General features: G+C 46.2%; 1 protein-coding gene across 1 annotated transcript in view; it reads right to left on the reverse strand.

The window, feature by feature from the left end:
- Positions 1-16,411, reverse strand: part of LOC121833409 (mucin-17-like) — a 31,497-nt gene extending 15,086 nt beyond the window's left edge. Inside the window, exon 1 of the mRNA XM_042286661.1 lies at positions 15,003-16,411. Coding sequence (XP_042142595.1) covers positions 15,003-16,306 — 1,304 coding nt within the window. The 5' untranslated portion in view covers positions 16,307-16,411. The remainder of the gene's footprint in view (positions 1-15,002) is intronic.
- Positions 16,412-19,708: the final 3,297 nt, after the last annotated feature.

Raw genomic sequence — 19,708 nt, forward strand, 5'->3', positions numbered from 1 at the left:
CTAATCTAAATGTTGTGCGCAGTTGGTACTTGAAGAAATGAACACGCTTGCCTCAATAATAGGGAGTTTTCGTAGACCGCGAAACACATGTACGACGAAAACCTTCCGATCCGACGTGCGGACTGTCGGAATGACCTTGGGGGAGAGGGTGTTCGTAGCATCGGAGAGCGTTGAAAACCCTCGCCTCCGACCGTCGTATTGCGCGGTCGGACGTCGGATCGGACGGTTTCGTCGTACGTGTGTTTCGCGCTTTATGCCCTCCGCAACGAAGAAACCGCTACTGCGCCTGCGCGCCCATCGCTTGACTGCAGAGTTCCGGCTGTCGTAGCGGGTTGCGGAGAGCCGTTGCGGGACAGCGGAAACTACCTACGAAAACTCCCTGACAACTCATTGCGATGACGGTAAAGTAAACTTCCGCGCGCTGCCTTCTCATCCGCGCTTTAGAGCGGCCCCGATGGCCTTCTCTCTCGGTCATGCGGAAAGAGCGCCGAGGCCCTTCTAGTCTATGAGGTCTTGGCTGTACCCCCCCCCCCCCCCCCTCCCTCGCTTCTCGCCCACCACAGCTGGCCTCCCGCCGTTCGACGCGCCATCGTTTTGGGGGGACGGCTGCAATGGTAACTGCAGCGTATTCTATGAAATACGTGTGCTTCGAAGGACAGCATCTAGATGGCGTTTCACCGTCCTCTATTAGCGATGTGCGCGGCCAAAAGCGTCGCTGCGGTCAGGCTTACACGATTGGCCAAACCATGGGCATATGAGCACTGTCAGATTGTCAACTTTGACGGTGTTAGTTTCGGGTTGCGATGGCTCCTAGTTTCTACTGTGCTTTTTAAACACACCATCGAACTCGACGTCACACCCGATGGTAAGTAGCCAGAATAACAACTGGTGACGTCACGGCGAGGTAAATCCCAGTCGTGACATCACGGAGGGAAACCATAAGAGGGCGCCACCGAAACATCTCGGCGCTAATAGTCTATGCAACACAGTTTTGAAATGAAAAATTACAGGAGGAAACTTAAGACTGCTTACGTGTAGGAATGCGAAAGCATTCGTACACGCAGCGCATTTCTACAAGCAGCACGCCCCGCTGTTCTCCGCAGAGCCCGGCCGGGAGGCGCGACATTTTTGAAAGCAGAGCGTAGAGCACGTGATACAGTAGTGCACGTGCTCTACGCACTGAGCGGAGATTTCCCACTCATTATCCCCCCCTCCCCCCCTCTCCCCCCCCCCCTCCCACCCTCCTCCTAGCAACACCTCCTAGAGAAGAAGGCCGTAGCGCTCCGAGTGGTTATGTCACAATATCTGAGAAGGAAGTCCATGGCGCAACTACGTAAGAAAATGTCTGGCATTTGCGTGAAAAAAATACATGTCGTGGAGCGGCGCTGAGATGTTTGTGCGCGTTTATATGACATAAATATGCGTTTTAAAAGCGCAATCTTGTACAAAATATTATATATATATATATATATATATATATATAATATAAACGTAATATACAACGCGTTACCAAGGTTGAAAGTATGAAATTTATATTTATGAGTATCCCTGTAACCGCTGGACAGCGTGCAGTCCTGCAGCTCCCCACACTTTTCGAATGAGCCGGCTGCGTTTCGACATCTTCCTTCATACGGGTTCCAATTCTGGTAAATTTACGCTGTGTGTGAGATGCTGACTGTCAGAAAAGGAACGCTGACACATTTGAGAAAGGAAGGGAACCGAAAAAAAAACCCCCAGTAGTCGCCGCAGGGAGCGCACACGAGCAAGAGATGGGTCGATAACGTTAAGCCTTTCGTCCTGCTGCCGGTGCTCTCGTGTGTGATACTTTTGAGACATGTTTCCTGCTTCTTGTCGTTTATCTATCGTCACCGCAGTCTCGGGTAGTTTTCTTGTGTTCGCTTGATACTAGGGCATTGACGTGGATTTGCGGAACAACTAAATGCTACGGTTTGAGTGACATGTGTGGCAACTAGTCAACGATGACACTGATCGATTATCGATAGACCCCTCTTTCGACAAACAGACTTCTTGGAGTTTGTGTTTAAATGTTTTCATGGCGGATAGTGCGGGAGGTATGAATACGATTGACAGGTGAAAAACAACTTATTTAGGGGCTTTCTTGGTTATGTAAAGTGCTTCAGTCGATTTTTTTTTAAATCTTGTGATAGAATGGAATCTTGTTCTTCGTCGTTATCCATGTGCTGTTGCGTCAACATTTGTAAATATGCATGTTAATATTCTAGTTTTTACTGGAAGGTGAACGACAAAAAGTTTGTGTGATCATTGAAAGTGCGTTGTTTCTTCTGTGTTTATTTATACTATTGCTGTTTTAGTGCCTTTACCACGTTTATACTAAAATATTAACTATATTAGGGTAAAAGTATTATTGTATACAAGTTAAGTTATATTTTGTTCTAAGGCAGCTCGAGCCCATAGGGAGAAGTAAATTAGTTGACTAAATAGTAAGTTTAGTGCCCCCTGCCACACAGAAAAGTTAATATATTTTCATTAAATGAAATTGGATTTAGTGAGCTCGCGGTCTTGAGTAATTATATGAGCGTCGCAAACTGTTTTGTCGACCCCATAATGTCACTGGATCGAGATTACATTAAGTTTGCCATGTGGCCGGAGTATAGCGAAAGAATTCAGTGACTGCACGCAATAACATCGCTTACACTGTCGTAATTAAATGACACTTGTCGAGCTGTGTCCACGTTGACTACGTCTACCCGATTTTTAACTGTGATCTGTTTTGCTGCGTCCAATCACAGCGTGTGTCACCATTTTGTCAGTTTTTTTGTATAAAATATGCAATTCCTACAGCAATCATTGCGTGACTCAATGTTTTCGACTTAAAACAATCACGGGTTTCTATAGACGTCTTATAAGCATACCTCGTGCCATTTCGTACCGGTTATTTGGCAGTGTTGTTATTTTACCCGTGTAATAAAATGTTTTCTAGACTTGTTGCTATGTGCAGCTTTCATTTTAGCTAACAAGACACGCGTCTGCGGTCGATCCACGCGCGGTGCCTTCGCTTTGACGCGCGCCAGGAAAGAAAGGAAAATGCGGGAGAGAAATAGAAAATATGCCGGACAGCCAAGTTTACATTGCTACCAAATAGATGGCGCCAGTGTGTCCTCTCTTGTACACTCTAAACAAAAAAGGGTGTAAAAGGGTGTATCGCTACACCCTTTGTCCCATATAATACACCCCAAAACTTTAATTCAAAGTACAGCGCCCTACAGTCGAACAAACGGCCCCAAAGTTTACGAGGGGCTTGGTAGCCGTGCGGTACAACTTATTAAAATAGCTAATGTGCGCGTTACTGACTACAAAAAAAAAAAAAAAGAAAGTAATAGGGGATGGCCCTACTGTAAAAATTCGGTGTTTTCTTTATGAGGTCTCCGATACGTACTTCAGCTATTTAATAAGTTCTATCGCACCTTTATAAAGCCCCTCGTAAAATTTGGGGCCGTCTGTTCGACTATAGGGCGCTGTACGTCGAAATGCAGTTTTGGGTTGTAATATATGGATAGGACACCCTTTTTTCTTTAGAGTGTAAGAGGTTTCCAGGAACCCAGTTTTAAGAGGTCGCAAGAGTGTGAACGGACCTTTAAGCGAAGACCACTTAATCTACGACGGGGAGGTATTTCCCCAGCGGCTTTTGATGCTTCAAATCAAATGTGTTTATTTCCACCTTGTAAAAATAGGGATGGAGGGGCTGTGGGAAAAAAGCTGCGCTGAGCAGCTTGACGAGCCCACAGTCCCTGTATTAATGGCAACTAAGCAGGACTACGCTGGGAAGAATGAACATGCTAAAAAGGATAATGACAACGAAAACGCAAAGGCATACAGGCATACAAAACAAAAATCATACTCCCATGGTTACAGACATTGCTCAGAGTTCACTGTACTTACGGGCGAATAAATCAAAATGCATAAGTTGGTGAGCGTTTAATAATGACGGAAGTGTATAACACCGGCATTCGTTTCTGTAGTTTAAACGAGGTGTAGGTATTACCCAATTCTCTCCCTGTCTTGTAGTACAGTTCAATTCTCTTATTTGTAGTTGTGCCAGGTTACGTATATCATTTATATTCCTCTGTGTTTCCAACTTATACCGAACACTCAATCGATAGTTATATAGGTTGTATGCTGGGATCACGTAGGAGCGATAAAAAAAGTTCGCACATGACGCTCTGTAGGGCGCGTTGTAAATATCTCGGAGACATTTTTAGAGCGCAGCTCTTAGGGGCCCGTTTCCGGCTTGAGCGGCGTCGGCGTCGCCGTCGCCGTCGCCGTCGGCGTCGGCGTAACCGCGCGGTCCATCATGGGAAATGTCCCATAATGCACCGCGCGAGCCCCCCACCGGGGTCACGTGACCTCGTGGGGGGCATGTGACCCCCCCGAGGTCACGTGACCCCGGTGCATCATGGGAAATGTCCCATAATGCACCGCGCGAGCCCCCCACCGGGGTCACGTGACCTCGTGGGGGGCACGTGACCCCCCCCCCCCGAGGTCACGTGACCCCCCGAAGTCACGTGACTCCCCTGAGGTCACGTGACCCCCCTCCTCGAGGTCACGTGACACCCCGAGGTCACGTGACCCCCGCCGACGTCGCGTGACCCCCGATCACGCCCCACGCCCGATGACGCCCGATGACGTCATCGTCGTCACATCGTCATCGTCATCATCACTGATGAAGTCACCGGCATCCACATCGTCATCGTCATCACTGATGACGTCACCGGCATCCACATCGTCATCGTCATCATCACTGATGACGTCACCGGCATTCACATCGTCATCGTCATCATCACTGATGACGTCACCGGCATCCGCATCGTCATCGTCATCATCACTGATGACGTCACCGGCATCCACATCGTCATCACTGATGACGTCACCGGCATCCACATCGTCATCGTCATCATCACTGATGACGTCACCGGCATCCACATCGTCATCGTCATCATCACTGATGACGTCACCGGCATCCACATCGTCATCGTCATCATCACTGATGACGTCACCGGCATCCACATCGTCATCGTCATCATCACTGATGACGTCATCGGTACCCGCATCGTCATCGTCACTGATGACGTCATCAGTGACGTCAGTGATGACATCACCGGCATTGGGGGTCCCGTGACCCCTAAGGTCACGTGACCCCCCCCTGGTTAGTTTAACCCCCCCCCCCCCAGTGCCCTTCCCTCCTCCTCCTCAAGAGCTGCGCTCTAATTCGGCGTTACAGGGAGTTGTAAGCGGATTTCATTTTTTTTGTACCAAATAAACACGTTGTAAGTCTGAAAATGTGGTTGTCCGCCACACTAGTTGACAGTAATTCAAATGGGAATAAAAGAGTGAATTATACAGAAATAACTTGATTCTTGTGTGAAAAAGGTATCTAACACGACCTATTATTCCAGTTATCTGAGCTATTTTGCCTACTAAATAGTTTATATGAGTATCCCACGACATATTTCCGGAAAACACGACACTGAGACATTTAAAGTGCTCCACAATTTCGATTGGACGGCAATTGAGGAAATAATTTCTATGCACCGGAATTGGCTTATTTTTCGGTCTAAATAGTATTGCTATTGTTTTTAATTAATTTATTTGCATGGAATTAGATTTTGACCAGCTCTCCAGTGCTTTCATTGTGTGCTTACATGTAACTACCAATTCATGGATATTAGTGCCGGCAAAGAAAATACTAGTGTCATCAAAGTAGGTAATGAATTTGGCACTAGGGTTAATTTTTACAATATCATTAAGATAAATATTAAATAGCCGTGGCTCTAATATACTACCTTCTGGTACAACACAAGTCACGAATCGAGCCTTAGAACACATGTTGTTTATCTGAACAACCTGTTTTCGGTTTGATAAATAAGATTTCAAAAGTAATAAAAGCTGTCCACATTAGGGATGCCGCGAACTTTTTTCGAATCGAAGTTTCGATGATCGAATCAAGCGGTTCGAAAGGTTCGAAAGATTTCGATTTTTCGAATTGTCTATATCGTAAAATTCGACGGAAGTCGAATTTTCGAACTTGTTAAGCTAAGAAGTTCGACGCTTTTCGAACCGTCGAACTTATTACGCTAAAAAATTCGATCTTTTTCGAACTTTCGAATTTATTGCGCTGCAAGGTTCGATGCTTGTCGAACTTTCGACCTTGACTGACCAAAAAATTCGATGAATTTCGAACTTTCGAACTTATTTATCAAGAGAATTCGAAAAGTTTTGAACTTTCGAATTCTGAAAAGTCAGAAGTGCGACGAACTTCGAACTTTTAGGGTAAAAGTTCGACGTTCGTCGAACTTCGAAAGACCGGCGGACGGTTTCATTTGATTTCAAGTAGTGGGGTACATTCGTAATTTTTTTTCTCTCGAACTTTTACACGCGGTGCTGCGTTCCTTACGAAAGACAATGTCGTTTATTTCAATGTTCTGGCATGCTTAGGTTTAAAGAAATAAATCCCCGAAGGGGCCAGGAAGGACGACGGGTTTTTGACGATTATCGTTTGTGCCAGATTTGAAGCACGCTGCAGCCGGAGCTATTCATGGTAGATAAGTTATACTTTTTTAAGAATGATCTATGTATAGCCTAGGTAAGTGCCGTCTTAAGATGTGATTATTGTTATTCAACGTGAGTTTCGAAGAAATGTCCAAACATGTATCCGCATGCAATTATGACCTAAACTTGATATTTATTTTCGTCTAAGTTGTTTGAGGTATCGCATTTAAATTAACACCACAGACAGTACATATCATTGCCATCTGCAGAATACAAAATAATATATTTATTGTTCTTTCACGTTAAGGAATAAATTAACTCATGGGAGAAGATTTCTAGTAGTGTTCAAGTTCAGCACGTCATTAAAAGAAAACTTTTTTTTTTCCCTTCACGTTCCTGGGACGTGTTTCTTTTAGCCTGTACACATTTTGGTAAAAGAAACTTGTTTCGAAGTTCTGAACCTCTGAATATGCAAGAATAGAACACTTCCGACGAATTCTTGATAGTTTTTTTTTTCTCCTGCTTTTTATTCCCGCATTTATTCTTTTTTTTTTTTTTCTTTTGTTACTATCGGCACAGGTGTTTAGGTCGAAAAGACAGCTTTGAACTTCCGAACCACAAAGCATGTGACGAGCAGTGCCTTCTGACAACGAGTTTCTAACAATGACCATCTACGCAACCTTTTATGCAGTGAAGAGCGACATTAGCTATACATATGCATAAATAATTTCAGATTAAAATATGCTCGACCACGCCCTCTTTCCCCGTACTGTTTTCTTTAACAGTCCGAAATACCTGCAGGGGGGAGAAGGAAGCTGAAGCCCCCCCCCCCCCCCCCCCCCCGCTACCCTCTTTCCCCCCGTTTTTCCTCTTCCGACGCCACTTGTATGGTAGAACGCTCCTCGACCTCGAGTTGTGTCGGCTTTTGTGCTTTTTGCGAGGCGATTCCTCCGTCCCAGAAAATAAACCTCCAGGACAATTATAAACTTCACCGGATCGGATTACTACCAGCGTGCAAGGGGTGGCGAGCTAGTTTGCCAGGTCCCTTCACGGTTTTTCTGAGCCTCAACCTCCTGCTCGCCCCTGGCCGTTTCGAACTGGAAGAGTCTCGTAAAACAGTGTGTTCGTGCAATCACTACTGCGTGATGCAGGTTAAAGGCCCCCCCCCCCCCCCCGCCCCCCCGGGGCTGGCGGTCACAATTGTGCACTGGCAAATATTCCAGCACATCCGGGACACTCGTCGTCTCATTTAATTGCCTGACCAACTTCGCAGAATCTAGATATCACACCCTAACTTTTCTAAACTTGATTTTGTGAAAACCAGTGAGTCGTGAAAACGTTATTTGAAACTGAAACTGTGGAAAAACTTGAAAATCGGACTTCGAACTTAGAAAACTTGGATTAGAAAGAAATTCAAAATCTTCGAAGATTTTTTTTTTGAATTTAGCGTTAAAATAATCGAAACCTTCGAACTTTTCGAACTTTATGCAAAAAGAAATTCGAAATCTTCGAATTGTTCGAACTTCATGTCTATAAAAATTCGAAGCGTTCGAAGTTTTCGAATTTTTTTTACAAAGAATTTCGAAATCTTCGAATTTATCGAACCTGAAATAAAAAAATATTCGAAATATTCGATTTCGAAATTTTAGAAACCGTGAAAGCTTCGACCTTTTCGAATTCGAAACTCCGCTGTGGACAAAAGTTGCGAATTTTTCGAAATCGAACCTCGGTCGGTACGAAAATATCGAAATTTTTCGAAATCGAACCTCAGTTCGCTTCGCAAATATCGAAACCTTTCGAAATCGAACCTAGGGTGGTTCGCGACATCCCTAGTCCACATATACCATAGTAACTAAGTTTCTCCAACAGAATATCATGAATCACTAAATCAAAGGTCTTGGAACAATCCACAAATACACCAGCTACAATCGCTTTGTCTTCAAATTGTGTAAAAATATATTCTATTTGTTCGAGTAACGCCAATCCCGTTGATTTGTTTTTACGAAAACAAAATTGTTAAAGAGTGAACAAGTTACATTTATCTATAAAGATTGAAAGCCTTGAATGCAAGATGTTTTTCAAATATCTTTGAGAATACAGGTAGAATAAAAACTGGCCTATAATTTCCTAAATTGTTTCGATCAGCCTTTTTATAGAGAACCGTAACTCTCGCAACTTGCATATTCACTGGGAAAACTGCATCAACGAAACATAAAATAAAAAATTTGAGTAATAGGCGAAATATTATCAGCGTACGTGCTTCACCGGTCGTATCTAAAATCCATCAATATCACAACTACTGCTGTTATTTATGTTTTTGATTATTGATATCACCTCCTGCGCAATGACTGGTTTCAGAAACATGGTTTTATCCATTTCGATTACAAAGATAATCTCTCCACGTATCAGGCGAGACATGAAGACACAATGGGCCATCTCCGACGTTATTAGATCAACTCTCCCCCTCTCCCTCTCCCCCTTCCCCCCCACCTCCCCCAAAGCCCACCAGCCCCTTGATAACATTTGTGTTTCGTGTTTCTTACAATTACCGTCAACCATTGTTTTGTTAAAACGCGAGGCACGTTCCATAACCAAGTGCTCCGCAGCCATTCGCTTCCGAGGGCGGCTCTTTTTAGTGCTGCGCCGCCACTTGCTTCTACAGAACGTGCGAGGCAGGCGCCTCATGCACGGGCGCTTTTGACGCTATCTAGCAAAACGAATACAAACACATAATGGGCTTTAACCAACTTGTAGCGTCGTTTGTTGGTGCATTTGTCGGTGGCGCTACAGTGAAGCGCCATATAGACACTGTGCTTCAAAACATCAGCAACAGTAGTTACCCTAGCAGCCGTCCCCTCCAAGAGACTGTGATGCGTCGAACGACGGGAGGTGGAACGGGAGTACCGCTCCTCGAAGACTCGTCTATGGGGAGTTTCGCAACCGAGTCGATCTAGTAAAGTTGGTCATATAACAAAATTCCTCTCAGCTATCGTCATGTAAACATGATGCATCATATTAAAGGTGCCCTTTAATCCGATTTGTGGACAAGGCGCGTCGACATTCAACTCGGTTTTCATGATATAGACCAGTGCCCGAAACCCTAGCCCTAAAAGACAAAAATGGGAAATAAGCATATCAAACGCAGGCTCTTGAAAAAAGAAAGGCTGCGTATCAAACAATATATTTTTTCTTTTTACAGCACTGTTAGCATCGGTGTTGTTCTTGGAGCTTAGGGACTACGCATTGCTGACATTCTTGCCCTACAAAATGTGCAAAGATTTCTAAAAAAAGCACCAAGTGTTGCAAAAAGCGGAGCCCCCTACTATGTCATGGCGTCAATGTAAACAAAGATGGCGGCGCCCACGGAACAGAGCGGACATTGATTGGTCTAGAAGAAAATTGCATTTGCACATTACATGGGTTGCTACTTGGTTTTGATGCAACTAAAGCAACGGAACAAGAAACGCGAATGCATGGAAAACAATGGTGCTACTTTCAAAGTATATAGTGACTTTAACCTTCACAGACGGTGTTTGACTTGAATACCGCGCCAGAGAATTCTCGGCTTCAACGCGTTCGTAGAACTGGTGTTGCCGCCGTTGAGGTACGAAACCAGGGTCAGTGACGAAGCAGTGTATAAGCAACAAGTAGCGCAACTACTAAGTGCTACATGACGTGGCGCACATTGGAAACAACTTTAAAAGCAAGCATGTCTCTCATAGAGAAGCGTGAGAAACCGGGCCCGCGATACTGTTGCCATTAGCCACATATCGAAGAGTCATCTGCTGGCGCCGCTTGCAACCAAGGCGAGGAGAGGATTTTATCTGGCAGCCATAGAGTAATATACACGAGGCAAAGAGCGGACACTGCCATAGGCCCCAGCGGCCGAGATAGACGAGTGACAGCTAGTGCTCCCAGCGGGCGGCATTAAGCAGAAGCTAGTTCCGGTTCCGGTCAAGTTAGTTCCTGTTTGGGTTTGGGTGTTTCTGCTCAGGTTTCTCCGGTACTCTTCTTCTCCTCTTTTTTCTCTCTCCTTCCATTTGGCGTCGCTTCTCGCTAGGCTAACTAGCTAGGCTAACTAGCTAGGCTCTTGGGAGCTCGTCGACTCCCGGAGCCGCTGTTAAATTTCTTTTTTTTCATGTTGACGCAGTTTTATTTTAATTTTTACGATAGAATTCATGCAAAATGTGTAAAACAAACTTTCTAAATCACAAAACAGAAGTGTATATCTTGTTTGTTTGTTTTTCTATTGTAAAACATCGAAGTTACGCAATCTCCACATTGACTCCTGACTGGTGGAGCATTTTGGTGTCAACAACCGTAAGCGGTTCGAAACCATTTTATTGGACCAAATTCGTATATACATGATTTAATTTCAGACGCTCCGTATGTTTTATAAGAAACAAATACCAATACTCACAAAAATAAATGAATATAAAGGGGTTCGGCATATCGTACACCTCGTAATAGATTTTTAGCGGAACCAAGTTAACAAAAACTTTCCACAGAGAACATGCTGAATGATCAATTCGCTTTCACGCCGACTCGGGCACGGAAAGTAGGTGCAGAAATACATAGGACATCGCTACCATTACCAGTCATAAGAGTATATATAATAAGAGAGCAAAGCACACAGCGAAGTGTACAAACTCCGAATTTCCGGCTAATATAAAACACACGAATTGGCATAGCCTGAAACACACTGCGGGCGAGCCATTACCATTACAGTCTATTCGAAATCTGACTAGATCCAACGTCCCTAAACATTTCCCGCAATACATTTGATCAGAAAGGGGGTGTGGCTTAAAAAAAGCGGCTAAACACTATACACGGTGGATACAAAAGTGGATACATTTTTTTATAATACTTAGCCTCTATACACTATTTTCTATAGAAATTTTGTAGAAAATGGATAAATATATTTGCAAAAAGGCCGTGATTCAGACTTGCTGGAAATAAGGGAAACAAACGTTGGGGGTGAAAGCTGCACCGCTCAATTAATAAGCATTTTCTGCTTTTGATTTGGCAGCCGCCTCCGTTAATACACTAATAACAGTTAAACATGTCTAGTTGCTTTACAGGAACTGAGGAGTGCATCCAAACTTTTTCCAAGTTCCAATTAAAAAATCGAACATGCCAACATAAGCGTATTCTGGAAAACATTTTTAAAAAACCTTTTGTGGCACTCTGAGCAAAGCTAAAACTACCCAGACCTGGAAGTGTGTAATACCCAAGACAGCACACACTCCTAGAACATACGCCACTCTCTCTCTCTTACGGCCAGAAAGCGATTTTCTCGTTTCTGAATGAAATAAAGGCAGCCTGGGATGGTATACTAGATTCCCGAAGAGTTTTCCCGGCACGCGGTATGCTTTAAGCACAAGAAAGTACTGGTGAGGCCTGGTCAAGCTGTCAGACTCTTCCCCCAGCAGCTGAGAACAGCCACGGCTGTGGGTTGACAGTTGAAGGAAATGCTTAATCAAATAGCCTCCAACGTAATAAGTAGACGAGTCATCAAATATGTTAGATTTTATGTGTAATGTGAGTTCAGAAATATCCTCTAATGGCGGGAAGTTATCAATTGGAAGACATTCCATATTGTTCGCAGTTGAACTTTCATGGTGCAAAAATATTGGCAACTTCTTGAGGACGTCGACTTCTCATCCTCCACATTTTCAATTTTGACAGTTTGGACAGTTTCTTTATCCCTATGTGTTTTAGTCCTGAGGTGAACTGATACGCCTTTGGGTTTGTATTGCAGCCCAGCATTTGTCATATAGCTTTAAAAATGTTCTCAAATGGATCTTGCTGCAGGCGTCGTCTAAGTAAAAACTTAGTCATGGCTGTTTGAAAGCTCCTCCCAGAGCATGAGGACACTTTTTATCGTAACTTGCCACCTTATGATGGTTTGTGGCTACCTCATATTTTGGAACTTCCATGCTAAAATCCAACCGAGTTGCAGGTGAAAGAAATCGAGTACCTCAGATTCTCCTTTCAGTAAGGCATGAGGCATAGGCGTAGACTATGGGGGGGGGGGGGGGGGGGCAATCATCGGGGCTCGTGCCCCCCTTGGTGAAATCTAGGAAGGGCAGAGCCCCCCCCTCCCCCCGGGCCCAGGCCATGATCCTTACCGAGACGCTGTTTACGTGCCATGTAACCAGCTTCTAGTAGCGGCATGTAAACAAAACAACGCCCACGTTGCCTTTATTGACAAAATACATGGGAAATAAAATACCAGCGAGTTTTCGTTAGCTTCAATCTCCAGCTCTGTCGAAAAAGTAACACGCAGCACCCCCCCCCCCCCCCCCCCCCCCCCCCGGGGAGAACTCAGCCTGCCTCCTCCCACGGGAAAATGGAAAGTCTACGCCGCTGGCACGAGGGAACTTCTGCCCTGTCTTCTTGAATTGTGAGCTATTTAGAAAGTATCTCCATCCCATCGCAAAAATAGGCGGTATCGATGGCTGCCTCAGGAAGCTCCTTGGCTTAAGCAAGGGATAGGATTGCAAGACAGACTGAGGCACTCATTACCTGTGCGGCACGCTTTACTTTTATGCTACTGAGAGAGTTTTGAAAAATGTGTCTCTCAGCAAGTTTCGGAGCCAATCGAAACCTCATCTCATGGGTAGAGCGATAATGTTTAACAATATCGGACCACTCAATGACCTCATTTCCAATGCAAAATTTGTGTGCTTGGAGATTGTTCCAGGTTGTTTTGATGAAGTACGGAACATCAAATATAAAGTAAACATATTCGTTGTCAACTAAAAAAAAAAGGCTTACCCACAGACACACCAAGTTGGTTAGCCAAGCTTACATTCGAAGCACTCTGATCACAGATCAAAGCCTTTACTGTGAAGCCAACAGTCTTAAGCTCCCGCAATGAGAGAAACGAGGAGACTGCGGGTAACAGAAGACGGTGTGGAAGTGTGCACAACCGTGTATGCAGGGGGCTGAACCCACCTCCTAGAAATTCTGGGAGCCTTCTTAGGGTGCCTTCACATGAAGGCACCCTAAGAAATTCCAGAGAGCACAACAACCAAGGCTCTATCTGCAACACCGTTCAACACCGTCGTCTGCGGATCCATGGACAATGTCGTCCGCAGGGTCATAAGTCAAGTCCCTTTTCAAAGAAATCTCATCGAAAATCAAGGCACACACACTATTGTGGCCCGATAGCCTGACTGAAACAACAGCAGGAGAAGTTCAAGCCGCTCGGCTCCACAAACTCACGCCGAGCTTGCGAGCGCGCGGGCAGTCATGCGTCACCTTGTTTGATGCAAAGCCGACCGAACACGCTGCAGCAGAAAGCACAGGCGGACGGCACGCACGGCCCGGACGAACGACGCACGGCCGAGCAGAGGCCATGCAGAATAATGCTGAGGCGACGGCGTGCTCGTAAGCAAGCGGGCAGGCCCACGGCAGGTCATGACAGGCGCCATTCCTCACGTGGTTTTTGTTACGTATTAGATTAATACCATTTAGTCGTTTTAAACATTTTAAATAATTCTAACGCATAACAATTTCAAAAATGAAGACTTCGCATAGAACGAGTTCTAATTAATTTTAACCAAATTACAGAAAAGCGCCACGTAGCGGAGGGCATTAAACGCACTATCTGGGCCGCGAATCGGCTTCTGTGTCCTCTCTTTACATTCACTATATTATTCTATGAGGCTGCTACGACGGGCGCGGTGTCTACACTGATAGACTATTTAAAACAGCTGTGCATGGGCGCCGCCATCCTTGACCATCAGTTTTTGATTCCTTCCATTCCGCTTACTTCACTTCATCATTATCATAGCAGGCCAGGTTATTGCCATTTTAAATTCTACTCTGTTCTTCTCCCCAACAACGGTCTTTCTGGAGGCTCGTTATTTCGGTAAAGCAAGAGAAGGTTAGCAATGGCGACTGTAATCTGGCCCGTGTTCAAAGCGTCTGTAAATGTTTCACCGTGATCCAAGGTACTTCCGCTGGTCACGTTACGTGGTTACACATAGAGCGACGCCAGCGACGCTTTCTATACGCCTAGCACGCGCTAAACAAGCGAGCGCCAGGCTTTTAGCGCTGCTGCCAAGCGCGAACGCCCTTTCGTTTTTACTTCTTATCTTCACACTTTGCTGCTCTTTCTAGATAGGGCCCTTCACGAGAAGGCCGGGGGGCGCGACTCGCATATTCTCCGTTCTGGCGTGTCTTGTTCCTGGAATTATGGGTCCCGAGTTTCCGCGGCGCCAGAAGCGGCGGCTCTGTGATCTCTAGGTTGACGCTGAGTTACATTCTGTGCTATCACTGCCATTGCTACGATCATGTAAAAAAAAAAAAAAAATATATATATATATACTTTTTTTTATTCCACATTAGGAAGAATTTTTTTTTTCTGTTTTGAGTTTTACGTGTTAGCATTTTTAGTTTATGCAGGGCTGATGCTCTCTGGAGATCTTATTTGCTGAAATGTACGAATGGAGGATTAAACTTACCTGATGGAGTGTAGTGCAATTTCGTTGCCCATCCTGTAGAGCTCGTTCACGGACGGGTAGTCAAGGTACTCTCCCGAGGCAAAGAAAGTGGCCGCGATGCGGCATCCGCTGGCCTTATTCTTGCGCTTGGGATCTGCAAGAAGCTCCTGGTAGAATTTCATGTTTACCTGGTTGACTGCGTCGTCGAAGGTCAGCATCACAAACTGGGGCATGTCGTCTACCGGAGGTTTCGTGCTCTCGCACGTGCAGTTGGGAAGCTTGCAGTTGACGGGTTTGCACTTGCCGGGGGTTGGGGGGGGCGTCGTTGGTGAAGTCGTAGACGCCGTAGTAGTGGTCGTAGGAGGTGTAGTTGGAACGGTCGTTGTCTCAGGCGTCGTTGGTGAAGTCAGAGGCGCTTTAGTTGCGGTCGTAGGAGGTGTAGTTGGAACGGTCGTTGTCTCAGGCGTCGTTGGTGAAGTCAGAGGCGCCTTAGTTGTGGTCGTAGCAGGTGTGGTTGGAACGGTCGTTGTCTCAGGCGTCGTTGGTGAAGTAGGAGGCGCCTTAGTTGTGGTCGTAGGAGATGTGGTTGGAACGGTCGTTGTCTCAGGCGTCGTTGGTGAAGTCAGAGGCGCTTTAGTTGCGGTCGTAGGAGGTGTAGTTGGAACGGTCGTTGTCTCAGGCGTCGTTGGTGAAGTCAGAGGCGCCTTAGTTGTGGTCGTAGCAGGTGTGGTTGGAACGGTCGTTGTCTCAGGCGTCGTTGGTGAAGTAGGAGGCGCCTTAGTTGTGGTCGTAGCAGGTGTGGTTGGAACGGTCGTTGTCTCAGGCGTCGTTGGTGAAGTAGGAGGCGCCTTAGTTGTGGTCGTAGGAGATGTGGTTAGAACGGTCGTTGTCTCAGGCGTCGTTGGTGAAGTAGGAGGCGCCTTAGTTGTGGTCGTAGCAGGTGTAGTTGGAACGGTCGTTGTCTGAGGCGTCGTTGACGTGCAAGGCGCCGGAGTAGTCGGAGGTGTTGTAACAGGAGCTTTCGTCGTTGTCCCAATGTCGGGGCAACCTTTACATTCTTGAGCTTTACCGCCATTCATTATTTCGGTTTCCACTGTCCTCTCGATGGTGATCACGGTCTTCTCGTGCGTCACCGTCTTGGTTCCACATTTCTGACTGCCCGACGAAGAAGCGTTTTTGCATTCTTTAGCTGGTGCCTTAGGAACCTGGGGGGAAAGGTTGTGTCTCACAGCGTACGCACTTGGGGGCAATACACCGTGTGGGACCGACGAGGCCCAGTGTAGAATGCCCAGGAACACAACGGCAAGGGAGATGCCCAGGCGCATCTTGCGTGGAGTACGTCGCCAGTACCGAGCGCTGATCGAAGCGTGCCCTTTTTGTGCTTGCCAGATATCTAGAACTTTCTGCGAGTTCCGTCAAGGAGGTGAAAGGTCCCTGCGGACACTTATCCGTTTTAGTGGAACTTGCCAACCGATAACGTCTTCAATCGCGTGAAGCCGATAGGAGCGTCGAAGTCAGGCAAAGCCCATCTATACTCGGAAAAGTGGCTCCATTCATTGTTGGGGAAATACTCGAGACAAGTGCCGCGCGCCACTTCTGAAAAGAACATGCCGTCTAAAATCTAGCTTAAGCCTAGTTCACATGCAGCGGTTTTGGCCCTAGAGCGGCGCGATTTCTGCCGTCGCGGCGCTCTGGCCAGCACCAGCAATTCTGCGGCACGAGCGCCGCGACGGCAGAAATCGCGCCGCTTTAGGGCCAAAATCGCTGCATGTGAAACCCGCTTCAGAGCTGTACTCTGAGCTGCGCGCCCCGAAAACATTTCCCTCCGGCGGCGCGTGGTCACGCGCCTGTTTCAAAGGCACTCAATGAATCACTGCACTCGTATATTCCATTGTTTGCGAAGTTGAAATTCATTATAGGGAGTAGAAAGTGACGGCTATGAAAAAACCGACCGTCCATCACGTATTACAGTGATACGTATCACAACACCCGCTAGCTGGCGCAGTGGTGCTTAATTATACATATTTTTTCAAATTTGATCTATTAATAAATTGTTTATCTTTAATCTACATTTCTAAAACTATTACTAGCTTCAAACTTATTGAAAGATATTACAACGAGTGCGACCGGGGCTTTCGCAAGACGCACGACCGCCATAACGGGAGCCAAGGTGGCGGGGGTGGATACGTAGTCCTGTTGCTGTCATTGTGCGGATTTCTGGACGTTCATTCTTTGATTCGAAGGATAGACGATTAAAGCGCAACCACGTGTAGAGTGTTTCAAGCGTCTCTTGGACGTCAGCTGCGTCGCCGAAAAGCTCTTTTTTTTTTGTTTCCCATAAACTGAAGAAAGCTAACGCTACTAACAAGAACGTATTGACTTGAACGACGCTTTCACTTCACGAGAGTGCGTGCATTACAAGTTTGTTTGAAGCGTCGAGCTCGCTCTCATTGCTCCTTCTTTGCTCGTCCTTACGGTGAACTGGAGTACACATTTCTACGGACGCCTGTAGAGCAGTTGGTTTTTAATGCGAAACCATTAACTGTCCCATGGAGCAAGCCGGCATCATCAGCCTCTCCAAACGGCAGATAAATTCCCGAAGCCGCGATTCGAGGCATCCCAGCTTTGAAACCACGCAAAAAGCCACGCAAAACGGCAGTGGTATGAAGATGATGAAAATAATCCCTGGAGAAGGGGAACAAGAGGGACAAGGGACAAACATAAATCTCCAACCACAGCTAGGTGACTGGTGAGCAACCGCCCCTTTGCATTAATTGCATTATAATTATAGTGGTATGAAGCCGCCGCGCGCAAGTTTCAATTAGCGCCACCCCATGGCGCTGCCTGCCCGCGCCTTGGGATGGCGCTAATTGAAATTACCAAGCAAAGATTAAGCGAATGGTGGCAGAAAGCGAGAGAAAACTAGGTATTTTCTTATTAATTGATGACAAGGGGGTTTTATAGCCTCACTTTCTTTGCAGTGCGGAGTGAATATAAATTTCACATTTAAATAGTCTAAGCTTAAATGGTAAAACAAAATGGCTAGGGGGCGTAAGCTACCGCCCGATCCAAAGGACTCAGCCGGATTCATTCATCCATCCATGGGCACGCAGCGGCCCAGGCGCCGAGAGCACCGAGAGGATCAGAAACGGCCGCGGCGCGAAGAATGACAGCCATGCTTTCACATTGACAACTCATGAGAAATGCTTAGGTGTACCTCGAGCCTTTTGTTATGGTTGTCCTTGTCGTCACAACAAACAATTGTATCACTCAATTCTCTTTTTTTTTATTATCCCCTTCTTTTATCTGTTGAGTGCAGCGGCTTTAATTTTATGTTGCGTATTGCGCATAATCAACTTTGGAATTCAGAATTTATGTGAGCATTTAAGCACTCACTTCCTACATCAATTCAGAATTCGATTATTCCAAATTCTCACGGCAGACTAGGTGGCGCAAGCTACCACCTGATATGAATGGAGTAAAAATATTAGTTATCCACCCATTCATAAAGCAGCCATCTGTCTCTAGCCATGGAGTGAACGGAAGCGCCTGAACAGGAAGCCGAGGCCAACTTCACAACAGCCGCTAGATGCGCTGACGGTCAAGTGAGCCGCCGGGGCCTATGGGAGTGACCTCTTTTTACGTTACATAATATTGCCTCGCGTGTCGATAAAAGAGGCAGTAAAACAAAATAAAATAAATTGAAAAAAAAAAGAGTGCGTTGACAAAAGGTTACGGTGTTTGGCTATCACAGGGACGCCCCAGGTTCGATTCCTAGAACCGGACGTTTCTTTTTGTTCTTTGAATTTAGCGTTCTCAAAAGTTCGAAATCCTTCTCATCTCCTCGAGTCACGAAAGTTGTACGCGCCGAACGCTCTACGCCGAATGTTCCATAAACCCAGGCAGGTTCAGAAGATGTTCCACGTGGCGGCCCGATGTTGGTCTCGCTCCAGCGCTCGACCCGGCTACTACGCCGCCACCGGCGCCTGCGACGCTGTCTGTTCTGTCCTTTGTTTCCTCGGCACAAGTTTGCCGCATTAAACGTTCAGTTTCTTCAGTTCTTCATCGGCTTATTCACCGAGTCATCACTCCGATCCGTGAAAATATTGCTCTAAAGGCAACCTGCAATGCTGTTTGGTTTTGCGCTTTCTAGCGACTGAAGCAAGAAACATGGGGTATGCCTTGGAGTGGCGTCTGCATCGTTCAAAAGTAGACTATTACTCTGGTGGCGCCGCTTAGCCTAGCGTGTGAAGCAGGAAATACTGAGTGGGCCAGGAAGCCGTGATCGCATAACATGCCAGTACGACGGAAGCTACGGCCCTGGCGAGCCGATCGGAATGTGACAACGTATCACCGGAGTGCGCTTTTACTCCTAAGAAGTATCAGGCTTTTCGCTGTGTCATACTTCAATATGTGTGCGATATCGAAGCCGTCGGCACGCAACGTGGGGCGTTTCGTTCACCCTTTGCCAAGTTACAACGAGACCGGGCGTTGCCGGCTGGCTATGGCACGGCGCTCCATGGACTACCCGCTAAAGAGATAGGGCCGAGCATTCCCGGCCGTTACTTGGTCAAGAGCAGATAAGCTTATGAGGTGGGCGTATTGGCGATATTGGAGCTCGCTGAGATAAGGAGGGCGTCAAAAGATTTCATTGTACTGTTCCACGGAGCACGGAAATGTCTGCGCGGTGGCGGTCACTAGGCTGCTGGAATCCATTCTCCGTTTTA

The sequence above is a fragment of the Ixodes scapularis genome, unplaced genomic scaffold (assembly GCF_016920785.2).
Source record: "Ixodes scapularis isolate PalLabHiFi unplaced genomic scaffold, ASM1692078v2 PGA_scaffold8__174_contigs__length_109621045, whole genome shotgun sequence".
Lineage (NCBI taxonomy): Eukaryota > Metazoa > Arthropoda > Arachnida > Ixodida > Ixodidae > Ixodes > Ixodes scapularis.